Raw genomic sequence first — 15,167 nt, forward strand, 5'->3', positions numbered from 1 at the left:
ACTAGTCATGTCAAACAAATTAAACAAGGCAAGCTATCACATTATTTCTCCCCTGTTGACAAATCACACTTAATACAGGAAAATACTACTACTCTGTTACAAGGAATACCACTCCTCTTGAAAAGAGAGTAAAACAGACCATCATATGTGTATGCAAACATTGCTCTGACAATTGACAAATGCATGCTGGACTTCCTTCGCCTCCACCTGACAATACTGAACATGTACCGAATACCAGAGACCCTTTGATGTCAAAGCATGTCAACCTGGAACTTTTTTGCTCCTGATCAAGCAATGCATACTGCAGGGGCAACCCCTGAAGAAGCTTTTCAACCAGCTGCCTGCAGTAAAATCAGCATGGCAGGATTTAATATCAGTGATCAAACAGATGGTATTGGAGATCTCAGAAAATGCCTGGAGCACAAGTGACTGGCCCAATTTATTGGAGTAGACTTGATTTCTGAGGATGATTACTTGAGATTTGGTATTCAAACCCAGTAGTGTTAACAAAATCCTCATTTGCTGTAGAATTAAAGAGTCACATGCCAATGAAAGAGCTTTCACTTATGCACTAGGATTCAATATTGCAACAGAACATGTTGTTCAGGTTGTGTATTACACAACATACATATTGTACCACTTTTCACAATTCCTTCCTTTACTCTGTGACCCAATATGTTATTGTGCCATATGAATGTTATTGTAAGTGTGACTCCATATTTAATGTTTTATTACAAATGTCCACAACTTCCAAGCAGCTGGCGCACTAAGCCTTTTTCACAATGCTTAGTTTCTTCATACAGATGGCACACCTTTCACAGTTTCTTGACATCACCACATAAAGAGACGTGTTTCAATACGGTTGGAAATCAGACATCGAAAAAGTGCAGCAGACAGGATTCAGGTGCTTTCACAGACTGGAAGGGAGAGACTACCATGAAAGGGAGAGAACACACTTGTCACAATTCCTTCCTTTACTCTGTGACCCAATATGTTATTGTGCCATAGGAATGCTATTGTAGGTGTGACTCCCTATTTCATGTTTGATTACAAATGGCCACAACCTCCAAGCAGCCAGCTCCCTAAGCCTTCCCTCATTTTCACAATGCTTCATTTCTTCATACAAATGGCACCACCCATCACAGTCTCTTCAAGCCACTACAGAAACGGACGTGCCTCATTACACCTGGAAATTAGCTTATGAAAAAGTGCACCTGACAGGACTTCTGGTGCTTCTACAGAATGGTGACTGAAGCCAAGGCAATTTAAACTTACCAGGAATGTAAGTAAAAAAAAAAAAGTTCATAGATTGCAAATGTGCTATTAGTTGTGTTAATTCTCAGTTCCTGTAAGGTGAAATTTGGTTTTTCATAGCTGCGCAAAGAGAGGAGCTTGAGCTCTTATGGTTTTTGAATTTTATAACACTGAGAAGCAGAAATTTACGTAATAATGCAGAGTCTTCTTCAGTAAAAGAATAAAAGCTTTACTGAGTTAAAATAAACTTATTTGCAAATAACAGCATAATGAACAGAAGATTAAACTAGCTTCAGAGCATACACAGAGTTTCCATTGAGCACAGGCTTGGCAGAGCACAGGATCCACCACACACACTGAGACACACACACTCTCTCTCTCTCTCTCTCTCTCTCTCTCTCACACACACACACACACACACACACACAGACACTGAGTCTGCCTGCAAGCAGATACAATATTTATACATAGAATGAGTCATCCTCAAGATAAGTCACAGTGATTCAGCATGCTAAATGATTCTGCAGCTTTTCAGCATTTCACAACATTTCTAGACTCCTTATCTTCTTCCTTTACGGCTTCTGCTCTCAAATACCTTTGTCACATGACACAGCCTTCCCCCTTTGCCAATTTTATCATACTATTTAGTTGTAAGATGTAGTGAAAATAGAGGGGAATCAGAAATATGCAATTCAGCTACAGTGGTACCTCTGGATGCGAACGGGATCCGTTCTGGAGCCCCGTTCGCATCCTGAGCAGAACGCAACCCACGTCTCCGCAGGCTGTGATTTGCTGCTTCTGCGCGTGCGTGTGACGTCATCTTGAGCGTCTGCGCATGCGCGAGCGGCGAAACCCGGAAGTAACCCGTTCCGTTACTTCCAGGTCACCGCGGAACACAACCTGAAAATGCTCAGCTTGAAGCGACTTTAACACAAGTTATGACTGTATGGGACGCTAACAGGTTTTTAGGTGATTTAGTAATTTGTAGATAAATACACGGTGAATGAGTATTATGGCATGGTCCCCCATTACCCATGTGGAAAGAAGTTCTAGAGGCAGTGATATTAGGTAGGGTTTGGTTTCCAGAGGTGGAATCCAACAGCATTGGCTCTCACCTGGCAATCCCCCATGACATCCCCAGAAAGAGGCACTTTGTAGTGTATCCCAAAATGATTCCAAACTTCAGCTCCCCATTCTCCCCACCCTCCTTGTTGAGTGTTGAGCGCTGCAGAAGTTCAGTCAAGCAGTTAGGTTCAATGTAGGAAACAACTGTGTAGCAGAGAGAGCTCTTACTTCGGGGGCAAAAAGACACACACTATATATACACACATTCTTTGCAGTTGTTACAAGAAGTCTTCACTCTCTGAAGACAAGAGAGCGTTTCGGCTTATTAAGTACAGTGGTACCTCAGGTTAAGAACTTAATTTGTTCTGGAGGTCCGTTCTTAACCTGAAACTGTTCTTAACTTTAGCTAATGGGGCCTCCTGCTGTCGCTGTGGCGCCGTGGTGCTATTTCTGTTCTCATCCTGAAGTAAAGTTCTTAACCCGAGGTACTATTTCTGGGTTAGCAGAGTGTAACCTGAAGCGTCTGTAACCCGAAGTACCACTGTACTTGCTGAGGCAAACTCTACACAGCAAGTGCAAATTCCAGTGGCTAACAAAGTTCTGCAAGTGCCAGAGCTCTCAGTCCAGAAGACCTTAACACTTCAGCTGTGAAATGAAACCAGCCTGCTTTACAAACAAATAAATGATGATCATGCATTACTAATTTTGTACACCCCCACAATGAATGTTGGAAAAACAATATGTCTACTTGGCTAGTTACTGTGGGAAAAACTAAGAAAATATTAAATAGCATGTGATTTCATGTAACTATGAATGCTCTGGGGTGACAGTTCACACTGATGTACTGCATTTTCTGTTTTCCAGGTAAACAGTGGGGGGGGAAGCATCAAAACTGAGGAAAAACTCACTTGATTCATTTGTTTCATTGGCATACGCTTTGTGCTTCAGATCAGGAAACCATGAGCTGGATTAGTTTTACTTATTTGGAAGAATACCTGAGCTTTGTGGTTCACCCTCTGTGGTTATTCCTGCTTCCAATTTTGATTTATTCATATTGGTTATATTTTTATTTTGTTGGCTGTGTTATCTCATTTTTGTTCAATGCTTACAAGAAGATGAATAACCACCAAGGAAATGATTTTTATAGCAAATTTTGGGACAAGCCAAGGCATGCTTTGGCTCGATTTGTAGAGCTAGTTGGAAAGATATGGCATGGTGAGTATATGTTCCTTTCATACCAATAATTCCAATTTATGAGCCAGTATAGTTTCATATGACTGAGCATCAGAATTTCAGGTTTGAAGCACTGGAACAATAGTTGCCATAAGGATCAAAACACAGGCATGGGTATTTATATATGTAATAAACAATGATAAAGGAAAAAAACTTTTTATGAGGTATGAAATCAAGACATATTACAGAAGGGTCAGTTGGTGGCTGCATAAACACCATACATTTAATCACATTTAAAGCATGCCTCCTCTCCAAAAGAAACCTGGAGAATGTTGTTTACACCTCACAGAGATACAATTAGCAAACCCTTTGAAAATAGTTTCATGGATTGTGGAAAGGGAGAGGGATTGGCTTTAAGTGTGCACTGGGTACACAGCCAATGTGATTAATATAACATTGTATAGTGGGACTTTGTGGGAGTGATTTTATTGAGCATGATAAACCACAAGGTAGCTCTGAAACATAAACGTTGGAATTTGCCAGCACAGGATGTGGTGATGGCTACTCTTTAGAGGGACACTGCGGGAAACAGGATGGTGGACTATAGAGGCCTTTGGCCTGATCAGCAGGGCTCTTCCTATATTCTGAATGCTTCCTAGAGGACTTTGATTTCTTTAGGAGTTGATGTACAAATCCAAAATACACTACTAAAACCAAGTCTGGGCCATAAGCATGAGACCCTGTAACGACTTATGACATGATTAGGGGTGCATCTGTCACGGAAGCAGCTTGGTAAGTGATTCCGAAAATGGTCTCAAGATGCCTGAAGTTGGAGCTCTTAAATGTACTCCAGGCCTTGGATAGCTCTTTCCCAAAGCAGTCCTGTGCGGAAGGGTAATACTACCCTTAAAATAAAATTTAAAAATCTCCAAAACATTTATCATAATAATGCATAAAGCTAAAAGTAGATTAAAACAGAAAATAGCTCAATCAAAGACTGCGCCTGGAAGAAAGCATGGAAGGAACATTCCATGAGAGGAGAAATTCCCCTTCCCGCCATTAATTCTGGGAGGACCACAGAGAAAGTCCTGTTACGTGTGGATGACAGCCAGTATCTAGAAAGCTGAAGGATATAGGAGAGCTTTTTACCTAAATTTCAGTTTTTTGAACCACATTGATTTTCTCCAGTAAAATTTTTTGATATTTACCTTTCAACAAAGTAATATTATTTGTTTCATTTTATTTTCAGGTTATGAAATTTATGGCATGGAACATCTCCCTAAAGGACCAGGAATTGTTATTTATCATCACTCAATTGTTCTTGTCGGCTATACCTTATTTCTGACAAACGTTTTTACAGAGAAAGGGAGACTGTGCCATTCAGTAATTGATCATGCCCTGTATGGGATCCCAGGTAATTTATTTATATTTAAATTATGTATTCTTACATTAAACATGTGTTAAATATGACATAAAACAATGCTCTAATATATAAAACAGTGTATCAGGCAAGCAGGAAAAAAAACACAGATAAATAAAATAGCAGCAGCAGGTGAAAAAGTAAGTTAGTGGAGGGGAAGGTTATTTCTCACCAAGTCCCTGAAATTAAACAGATTGAGCGAAGGATGAATAATTATTTCCAATTCATTTCTTTCTTCAGAGCATTTTTTAACAGAAAACACACCATAAGGAAGACTCAGGGCACAGTATTATGAAGAAAATGTCATACAGTATTTATTAAGTATAACGGTCTAAAGGATCTTTAAATCAAATTAAACTAGCCAAATCAAACTACCGTTAGGCAGGAGAAAACAGGTTACTCCACTTTCCTGGCCATGTTTACAGGCAACATTGCCTCAGAGGAAAGGACTGGAAGGAATATGTCCTCCTTGTTCCTAGAATCTTGGGCACGTGACTTGACGAGCACAAACCGATGTGAATGTCAAGCCAGATGACCCAATGCAAGGCCGACCATGGCTCTGTGAATATTATATTGGCCTCTAAACTTCATACTGCAAAGGTCTACATCAGGCATAGGCAAGCTTGGCCCTCCAGATGTTTTAGGACTACAACTCCCATCATCCCTAGCTAACAGGACCAGTGGTCAGGGATGATGGGAACTGTAGTCTGAAAACTTTGGGAGGGCCGAGTTTGCCTATGCTTGGTCTACATCCTCCAAATGAATTTGCAATGGGGGTTGAATAATTTCAGTTGCAACACATTTGCAGTACATTTCAGTAGCAGCACATTCCCAGTACAAAATCATTCCTTGGGGCTAGTATCATCACCCACCACAATTCTACATTATTATTCCATATTATCTTCGTCAGTACTTTAAGGAGTTGCTTTGATGTTATGAGGAAATGCAATCTATAATTTTCTGAGGTTTTTGAATAAATCTTATCAGGTTATACAGTGGTACCTTGGGTTACATACGCTTCAGGTTACATACGCTTCAGGTTACATACGCTTCAGGTTACAGACTCTGCTAACCTGGAAGTAGTACCTCAGGTTAAGAACTTTGCTTCAGGATGAGAACAGAAATCATGCAGCGGCGGCACAGGGGCAGCAGGAGGCCCCATTAGCTAAAGTGGTGCTTCAGATTAAGAACAGTTTTAGGTTAAGAATAGACCTCCAGAACGAATTAAGTTCTTAACCTGAGGTACCACTGTACCTTGGTGTGCCAAGCTCCAACTGATGCCCCGCAACGCACCCATCACGATGCCCATGGCACGGCCAAGACCTCCCGCCCGCCCGCCGGCCTCTCTGTCCACGGCTGCACCGGGTTTACCTCAGCTGCGAGTGGCAAGGCTTCGAATTGGCTGCAGGAACTTCCAGCAGCCAATCCAAAGCCGTACCAGCATCGCCGCCCGCCGAGAAGCCATGCCAGAACCATGGAAGCCAGCCCCCATGCGGCGAGGCATTTGTAGTGTGCGGGGACTGACCAAGCAGGTGGCAGGGTCTGTGGGCCGGATTTACGAGCCTGGGGGCCGCATCTGGCAATCCCTGCAGTAAGGCATGTAGATCCAGGTCTTTTAGCCCTTGATCACAGATTGCAGGTGAACTTTTAAAATTTAAAAAAATAAATCTTTATTAATATCCCACACATACATATATACATAGATAACAATCATACAAAGCAAAAGCAATACAAGTAAAGAAAAAGGTAAAAAAAAAGGAAAAAAGAAAGAAACGAAAAATACAATATATTACAATTAAATAACAAATTAAAATGTAAAACTACCAATCATTCTCATTATATTGCTTATATTGTCTATATTTTCTTGCCTAGATTTATATTATGTTATTATGTTATTAGAAGCCTAGCTCTTTGTTGGTGGTATATTGCTTCAATTCCATTTCTAAATTTTACTCCTAGTCCCTTTATTTCTATCTGTTTTTTCATAAAATACCAGGAAACATTGTCAAAGGCCTTCTCCGCATCAAGTAATAACAAGGCTGCCTTTTTATCACTTTTAGTTTCTAGATATTCCAAAATATCGACAATGTTTCTGGTATTTCCCGAAATTTGTCTTCCTGGGAGAAACTGTCTGGTGTGGATGAATGATTTCTCTGATGGCTTCTTTAAGCCTGCGTGTCAATATATTGGCAAAGAGTTTGTAATCACAGTTTAATAGAGATATTGGCCTAAACTGTGATTGCAGGTGAACATTAACTGACCTCAAAACGTCTACAAGAATGCCATTTTTTACCCCAGTAATCTCAAGGCTTCCATAAAGAAATTTCATGCTTTCTTATACAATTGTCTACATTCTTCCTCAGGGATCAAAAAATGGGGGGAATCTGGATATGTGTCATTGGATTTCTCCACTACGTCTACAGGTTCTCATATAATAATTGCTGCTGCCTTTAATGTCAGAATAGAACAAGGTGTAAAAAAACCTGGGTCCCCAAGTTGATGATCCCCTCAATCAATCACTAATAAAGATGGATATGTCTTACTGTGAAAAACAATACAAAGAATGAAATCCTGTTTCGGAGCCTGTTCACTAGTAAACCACCTGTGAAAAAGTTCACTGTATTCATACACCACTTGGGATGGGGTGGGAGCTACAGCTAAGGAAAAGAGCAGAAGCCCACATACATGTCCATGGCTTTCATAGCAACTCCAACCCATTAAAAAATGGTCAATCAAGCTCTCCCACGCACAGCTTTTATGCCCCCATGTGACACTGCAAGCAAACACATGTGGCATCCTTGCTGCACAGTGTTCATGGTCCTCCACTGCCCCCGCCATTATCAAACAGCAGCCACCCCAGGAAACATAGGTCAATTTTAAAAATAAAGCAAAAGAAGTGAGGTCAGAGCCCAAACAGGCCCAGTAGCACAGAGAGCTCTGCTGGGGGGCATTCCACTGGGTAAATGAATGGAGCATCTAACCCCCTGTCTGGGTGAAAAGATGGGCTGCTGCTGGTGGAGGCAGGTTTCCACCAGCAGGTTCCTCTCTGTTCCGTCTGTCTGTCTGTCTGTCTGTCTATGTGTGAATGTCCACTGTATCCAAAACCCATGCAGCCTATAGGGATTGAAGACTTGTATTATCCAGCAAGGCACTATGGGCTGTATTTTTATCATGATGCAAACTAGAATATCAATCTGTTGTACTACAGATTTAACTTGAGGAACACTTGCCCAAAATGTGTTCACCTCAGCACGCAATCTCACTCTGTGTGCTTTCCAAAAAAAAAGGCTATTGCCAGAACATGTGAGCAAAAGGAGAACTAGCATAAAGTCCCCCTTCCATGAAATCCTAGCTGATCCATAATAGAGCGATATCTTTGGAATAATGACACTTGTATAGTATCCACACTATTTCCTCAATAAGAGTTATGTAAAATGCGTTTTTCTGTTTGGGGCTTACTTTTTTAGGGCTGAAGATGTTTTATGATGTTATCTTATTGAGAGATTTCACAAATGCTGAATGTGTGGAAATTCTGAAGAAAGGCCATTTACTGGGCATTGCACCTGGTGGAGCTAGAGAAGCAAGCTTTAGTACTGACTACAGCTTAATGTGGGGTAACCGCACAGGTTTCGCTCGGATAGCTTTGGAGGCGAAAGTGGTGAGTGATGTTTGGGCAATTTGCATTGTCCTCACAATTATCCTGGATATGACGTAATGTGTTGACATCCTTGATCTAGCATCCTAAGTAGTTGAGGATGGCAAATATCCTGTTTGGGGGTCAAATGATATCTGGAGAGCCATGGATTCCCCACCCCTGCTTTTTAAAAAAGCTACTGAAATCAATAACGTATAATAAGAAAAATGGCCTTTGCCCCCTTTTTTCTCTCTTCAGTTCCTGAAAATCTGGGCAACAACTGGTGAAGTTTCTTCATCTGAGATATTTGAATAGATATTTTGAAGCCTATTGCATAATTTATGACTTGCTTCTCCTAATAATCCCAGATGTGAAGCATTCTTCTTTGTCCTTAACAAAAATAAAGGTGGGGTGGTCAGGACGAAGTAATTATCCAGTTCTTGTCTTTCTTTCATTTTTGTTTCATCTTTCATTCTTCTAGCCCATCATCCCAATATTTACACAAAACAGTTGTGAAACATACAGGAGCTTCGGAAAGACAAGTGAGTTAAATATCTTACATTTCTTGGTTGAGCAAGAGATCCAGTTTCAGGCAATATACATTTTAATAATAGACTATGCTTTATTAAAAAACCAATTATCTTTTTCCTACTTACTAGCAGAGTTTATTCCATGGACACTTATCTGTGCTGCCTGCCTCAGTATTGAGTAAATATGCCTTTGTTTAGTTTTCTATTAGATTTAAAACAAAGCTGTAATCTATAAGAGGGGTAGGAAGCCCAACATAGACAGGAACAGATCAGGAAACAAACCATATTTTGCAGTCTGTTGTACAACTTATGATCCCAATTGCCAAGAGATGAGAAGAGCTGATTGAATATGTTGCATGTCTTTCCCCAAGTACTCATATTATTTAACTCTTCCTCCTTGGGATGGATTGATTGCAACTGCTTAACAGAATGCTAACTAAGGTCCAATTTGATATGCAGTCACTTTCTTTTACAGGGCTCACAAAATGGCTGTATGAGAAAACTCGACGTGTACTCCTTCCCACTTATGGAGGACTTCCAGTGAAACTGAGGACATATGTTGGAGAACCCATCCCATATGATCCAAATATAACTGCCACAGAGCTGGCTGAAAAAGTAAGTGAACTCTATACTTGGAAATACAAAAACATAAGAATTTTTCCCTAATGTTTATCTCCTTTTTCAGTTCTAAATCGTATTCTGCACACTGACTTCCTCAATCTATACAGCCAGTGCTAGGCTTCATTATATATACTTTTGTGCATTATGTTCACCACTCAGTGGGTGCGGAAGGGGGAATGTGGCAATCGTACAGAGCCTCTGGTCGTTTCACGGACTATTGACCTGTACACCACTGCTTTATTCTTCCGCTGCCACCCAGGTATCTTCTGGTGAAATACTGAGTTCCTCAATCTATACAGCCAGAGCTAGGCTTCATTATATATACTTTTGTGCATTATGTTCACCACTCAGCATTCCCTTTCCTTAACTTATTGATTCTTAAACTTGTTGAGGCTGAGTTTCAATATGTGTGCAACCATGCATTGCACCAAACCCAGAAATGACCCCAAAATGTCACATTTTTGGAGTGGGTGCGGAAGGGGGAGTGTGGCAATCATACAGAGCCTCTGGTCGTTTCACGGACTATTGACCTGTACACCACTGCTTTATTCTTCTGCTGCCACCCAGGTATCTTCTGGTGAAATACTGAGTCTCAGTCAGGTTGTAAAGTCAACAACGAAGATTAAAGTTTATTGAAGAACAAACAAGTTTTAAATATATTCAGAACGGTTTCTCAAATGCGCGCCCTTAACTAGATGTGGCACCATCTCACACTGTCACACTCTTCTCTCTCACTTCTATCCGTGTCTTTCACTCTGTCACAACCACTATGCCTATGTCTGACCCTCACTCCTCCATCTCCCCATGGTAAACCCCTGGCCTGAGCCTCAAAACCCGGTAGGCTCCGCCTCTGAGCTTTCTCATTAGTCAGTCTACATTAGCCATTTCCATCCCTCCTGTTCCATCCCTAATCACAAGGAATGGGCAAATGCCACAGGGAGTTTGCAGGTTCTTTTAATGGTGTTTCGATTATACAGTGGTACCTCTACCTATGTGCCCCTCTTATTACGTATCCTTCGGGATACACACATGGCAAACCCGGAAGGATATTTCCTGGTTTTCGCCCCGTGTGCATGCGCAGTAGCGCTCTGTCGCACTGTGCACATGCGCTGAAGCGCTCTATCACGTGTGCGCAGAACAGGCACCTCCGGTTGTGGAAACCCAACCAGAGCTCCGGAATGGATCCCATCTGCAAATGGAGGTACCACTGTACATGATTTCACTTAAATGTGTGGTTCTTCAGAATGTAACCCCCATGCAAATGGGGAGTAGCCTGCACTATATCTCTCCTTTTTAAATGTTTGTTAATCTGCTCTAAGAAGGCATCATCCAAGTCTTCAGGCTGTCTTGGTGGCTATAGCAGACACCCACAGTAAGGGTTACTGTAGTTTTGTCTCCTACAATTTTTACCCATATACTCTCAATCTGCTTTCCATGCTACAGATCATAGATTTTTGCACAAGTTTGCACATCCATTCAGTATAAAGCCCTTCCTGTTTAGTTCATTCCTTTTGAATAGGTTATACCCCTAAATTCCTACATTCCAGTCATGAGACTCATCACACAAGGCTTCATTAATGCTTACCAGGTCATATTTGCCATCCTGTAGTAAAAGCTCCAATTCATCTTGCTTGTTTCCCATACTCTGTGCATTTGTGTAGAGACAATTGAAGCCATGAATCATTCCTTCCTGGTGCTTCCTTCTTGTAGTTTCTTGCCCTTTAGTGGGTTTCTGGAGCTCTACCTCCTGTGCATGTATATAGTTATGGCTTGTGCACCATCAACCTCTTAAATGAGATGCTGTTTTACAGAAGACATTTCAAACACAGATGCCATTTCTAGGGTACTCTAGGGTATTATATTGTGTGACAATATCTTAGGTGTTCCTGCAGGGGGTGTCGCACTCCCCCCCTTTCCCAAGGAAGTCTTGGGAAGTGGACTTCCAAAGGAAGGGGGTTAAGGGAAGGAGCATGTGGGGGTCTGATGGCTAAAGGGAAGGAGTTTTGGAACATGGTTTTTTATGGCTGGTTCTCCCCAAGCGCATTATGCTTTCATTCTTGCTGAACCCCCTCCCTCCCTCCCCACATCTAGTTTCAGCTTTTGGTTGCCTGTTTGAAGGAGCAGTAGTTTACTTTGGTGGGTGTGCAGGGGTTGATCCTTTGGTTATCCTGTGGCTCCCTTCTTTATTTCACATTGTTAAGATGCATTACATTGTCATTGGACAGTGGTGTGGTTTGTTTGCTCCTACCACAGGTGAGAAAGTTGTGGAGAGAAAGATTAGCTTTACTGAGGCATTATTGTGTTAAGGATGCCCTTGGAGGACCTGCCATGGTGGTATGCCTGGTAGGACTAACATAGGTCCTCTTAGGCCTGGTACATGCATTTTGGCTGAACACTGCAGAGCAGGGTCTGGGTGAGCATTCTGGGTTTAATACTCAAGGTTCAATATGCAAGGAGACAGTAATTTCCTCCCTCTCCTTTGCTGGGGAGACAGTTGCATATGCCTTAGGATCTGGAGAGATGGTTTCCTACCACAATTAGCTAAAAATCCTTATCTGCCCTTACTTCTGATCCCAGAAAGAAATTACATATTGTGCTTCTTTAGCTGGAAAAAAATGGATTTTTTAAAAAATGCTACTGGTTCTGACTTCTTTAGCTTTTTCTTGTTCCTTTAGCTGTGAAATAATGTATTCCTTTGTTTTTGTTTTTTCAACAGACGAAGACTGCATTTGAAAATCTTCGGGATAGACACCAAAAAATTCCAGGAAATATGTTAAGAGCTCTTTCAGAACGATTTGATAAGCATGACAAAGCTAACTAGTCCATATAAAACAGTTGTAGTATTTTGACTATGTGTCCACAATAGAAAACTAATAATTATGCAATTAAAGCTAAGGTAATGTACATACAATTGTGCTAGATTGTGTATGAATTATTCGGAAGGGTGGCTAGTTCAGCACCTGCTTTGCATGCAGAAGGTCCTAGGTTTGAAAGACATACAAGTGCTGTCTTGACCTATCCTGCAAGACTCCCAGAATGCCCCCTTTTGGGAATTACACTGGTAGAGCCAGAATCAAAGAGTATAATGGGAGGATGGGTGTTTAATTGAAACCCAAAATAATGTTACACCTGAAAGAGTAATGCCTAAAAATCTGCTGTATTAAAACAGTGACATTTATTTTGTGTTTGCAAAAGGCATGTTCTGCTTCTTATCTGTTCTTATTTCCAAACAGGACTTTGTCCTAGGTTATTTAGTCCCACGGGGGAGTGAATCCAGCAATGGAGTCTGGATTTCTGTCACCCTCTAATTTCCCTGTGGCTGGGTGCAGTTCTCCTGTTTCTCCATGGGAGAGGCACTTCCCAAAAGAGGAATTTAATGTTTGAACTTCCAGTTTTGATCACCATTAATGTTTGTTTGGACCACATTGTTTACTACCTTTCTAGTGTCTGAAGTGACTGGGCCTGATGTCTTCCAGTCTTCATCCTCAAGCCCTTCCACCTCCACAAATAAGTCCCAACTGCTTTCTTTTTAGTAGTTAAAAAAAGGTAAAGGTAAAGGACCCCTAACAGTCCAGTCGTGAACGACTCTGGGGTTGCGGTGTTCATCTTACTTTACTGGCCGAGGGAGCTGACGTTTGTCCACAGACAGTTTTTCTGGGTCATGTGGCCAGCATAACTAAGCTGCTTCTGGTGTAACCAGAGCAGCACACGGAAACACCATTTACCTTCCTGCCAGAGTGGTACCTATTTATCTACTTGCACTTTGACATACTTTTGATCTGCTAGGTTGGCAGGAGCTGGGACCGAGCAACAGGAGCTCACCCCATCATGGGGATTTGAACCACGACCTTCTGATTGGCAAGCTCTAGGCTCAGTGGTTTAGACCACAGTGCCGCCCGTGTCCCTTTTAGTAGTTACAGAATTGCAGGGGGAGGCTGTATTGTTAAGTGAAAGCCATCCTCTGTTACAACCATATATTTCATTCTCTATGTAACTGAGAAGAATTGTCAAATGCTCAAATGGTGGCTGCCACCACAGCAATTCAGTGGACAAGATCAGAAATGTGGAAAAGCAGTCTGGAAGAGATGTGACTGCAGTTTTATTCTAGCAAAAGTAAAAACTAAAACTCTTTTACTTAGAGGGGGTAGTTTGTCAATACCTGTATCTTTATAAATGTGTGAACAACTTAGCGTAGAAAATTTATTTGGCTCCTTTTGCAATTTGTGGTATTTTGAGGGTTGTAAAAAAGAAAAGAAGGTAATGATCCCTGGGCAGTTAAGTCCAGTCAAAGGCGACTATGGGGTTGTGGCTCTCATCTCGCTTTTCAGGCCGAGGGAGCTGGCATTTGTCCACAGAGCTTTCCAGGTCATGTGGCCAGCAAGATTAAACCAGTTTTGGCGTAATGGAACACCGTGACAGAAACCAGAGTGCATGGAAATGCCATTTACCTTCCCACCACAGTGGTATCTACTTGCGCTGGTATGCTTTCAAAGTGCTAGGTTGGCAGAAGCTGGGACAGAACATCTGGAGTTCACTCCGTTGCGCAGAATCGAACTGCTGTCCTTCCAATCAGGAAGCCCAAGTGGCTAAGTGGTTTAGACCACAGCGACACCCGCATCCCTACAATGGCAGGCATAGCAAAGCAGGTCATACAGGGAGCACAGTGGGACTTATGTTTAGGCATGCATAGGACAGTAACACCCAGGTAACTTCATGGCTGAGTGGGGGTTTGAACCTTGGTCTCCCACTAGTGCTGGGAGATAACTGGTTTTCAATATCGCAATATATCACCAGCTAAACATGGCAATATATTGATATATCACGATATCTGAAATAAGGAAGGAACTACGCAGAGGGCTACTTCTTAAGGGTCTAAAACTGATAAATGATGATATCATCAATCACCTCAAGGTCACTTTCAGCAGTAGGCAAGCCAAAATGCATCCAAATGAGACTTTTGGTTTGGGGCGTGGCTATCAAATGGTGGTATTCAGGACAGTCCAAAGTTCCACAGGGGGGGGGAAATGTATTGGAATACCTGATCTCAGTGATCATTGGCAGGAGGAGGAGTTATGCTAAGACCAGACCATATCATTACCGAGGAGGCAGGCTTAGTTGTTGTTTGAGGACTATCCCTGCCTCCAGGTCTGGTCCTGACCGGAAGGATACTGGAATCAGCAAGGGAAACCCACATGACCTGTTGTTGTTGCAATGCCAGTGTTGCTGTGCAATGCCAGGTCAATGATGAATAAAACCACTGCCATCCACGATCTGATTGTGGATGGAGGATTTGACCTGGTATGTGTGACTGAGACCTGGTTGGATGAAGCAGATGGGCCTGTCCTTGCCACTGCTTGCCCACCAGGTTTCTCTTACACACAGCAACACAGGTCATGTGGGCAGGGAGGGGGGTTGCAGTTATTTTTAGGAAGTCATTAGTTTGCACCAGGCATCCTATTGGGAAGACCCA

General features: G+C 41.9%; 3 protein-coding genes and 1 long non-coding RNA gene across 5 annotated transcripts in view; 3 read left to right on the plus strand and 1 right to left on the minus strand.

Annotated features, from left to right (window-relative positions):
• The window catches only part of LOC309349080, a 95,315-nt gene that overhangs the window by 47,583 nt on the left and 32,565 nt on the right, over positions 1 to 15,167 (minus strand). The window lies entirely within an intron of this gene.
• LOC309348882 (DGAT1/2-independent enzyme synthesizing storage lipids-like) overlaps positions 1 to 15,167 on the plus strand; it is a 109,276-nt gene that overhangs the window by 43,237 nt on the left and 50,872 nt on the right. The gene's annotated exons all lie outside the window — the stretch shown is intronic.
• Positions 1,042 to 15,167, plus strand: part of LOC309348879 (DGAT1/2-independent enzyme synthesizing storage lipids-like) — an 89,570-nt gene continuing 75,444 nt past the window's right edge. Inside the window, exon 1 of the mRNA XM_081874674.1 lies at positions 1,042 to 1,282. The gene's annotated coding sequence lies outside the window, so the exon portion shown is untranslated. The remainder of the gene's footprint in view (positions 1,283 to 15,167) is intronic.
• Positions 3,213 to 12,608, plus strand: LOC309348897 (DGAT1/2-independent enzyme synthesizing storage lipids-like). The gene is made up of 6 exons (XM_081874696.1): positions 3,213 to 3,534; positions 4,742 to 4,906; positions 8,380 to 8,570; positions 9,028 to 9,088; positions 9,552 to 9,691; positions 12,414 to 12,608. Exons 1-6 carry the CDS (start codon positions 3,279 to 3,281, stop codon positions 12,516 to 12,518), a joined length of 918 nt encoding a protein of 305 aa, XP_081730822.1. The 5' UTR covers positions 3,213 to 3,278; the 3' UTR covers positions 12,519 to 12,608.

The sequence above is a fragment of the Podarcis erhardii genome (assembly GCF_964252035.2).
Source record: "Podarcis erhardii genome assembly, chromosome: 8".
NCBI classification, from domain to species: domain Eukaryota; kingdom Metazoa; phylum Chordata; class Lepidosauria; order Squamata; family Lacertidae; genus Podarcis; species Podarcis erhardii.

What these genes read in the sequence shown, in the direction of transcription:
- LOC309348897 (XM_081874696.1), top strand. Translation starts at nt 3,279, where the DNA reads ATGAGCTGGATTAGTTTTACTTATTTGGAAGAATACCTGAGCTTTGTG. An exon ending in TGCCCTGTATGGGATCCCAG is followed by an intron (nt 4,907 to 8,379) that starts GTAATTTATTTA and finishes TTACTTTTTTAG; the next exon opens with GGCTGAAGATGTTTTATGAT. An exon ending in CCACAGAGCTGGCTGAAAAA is followed by an intron (nt 9,692 to 12,413) that starts GTAAGTGAACTC and finishes TTTTTTCAACAG; the next exon opens with ACGAAGACTGCATTTGAAAA.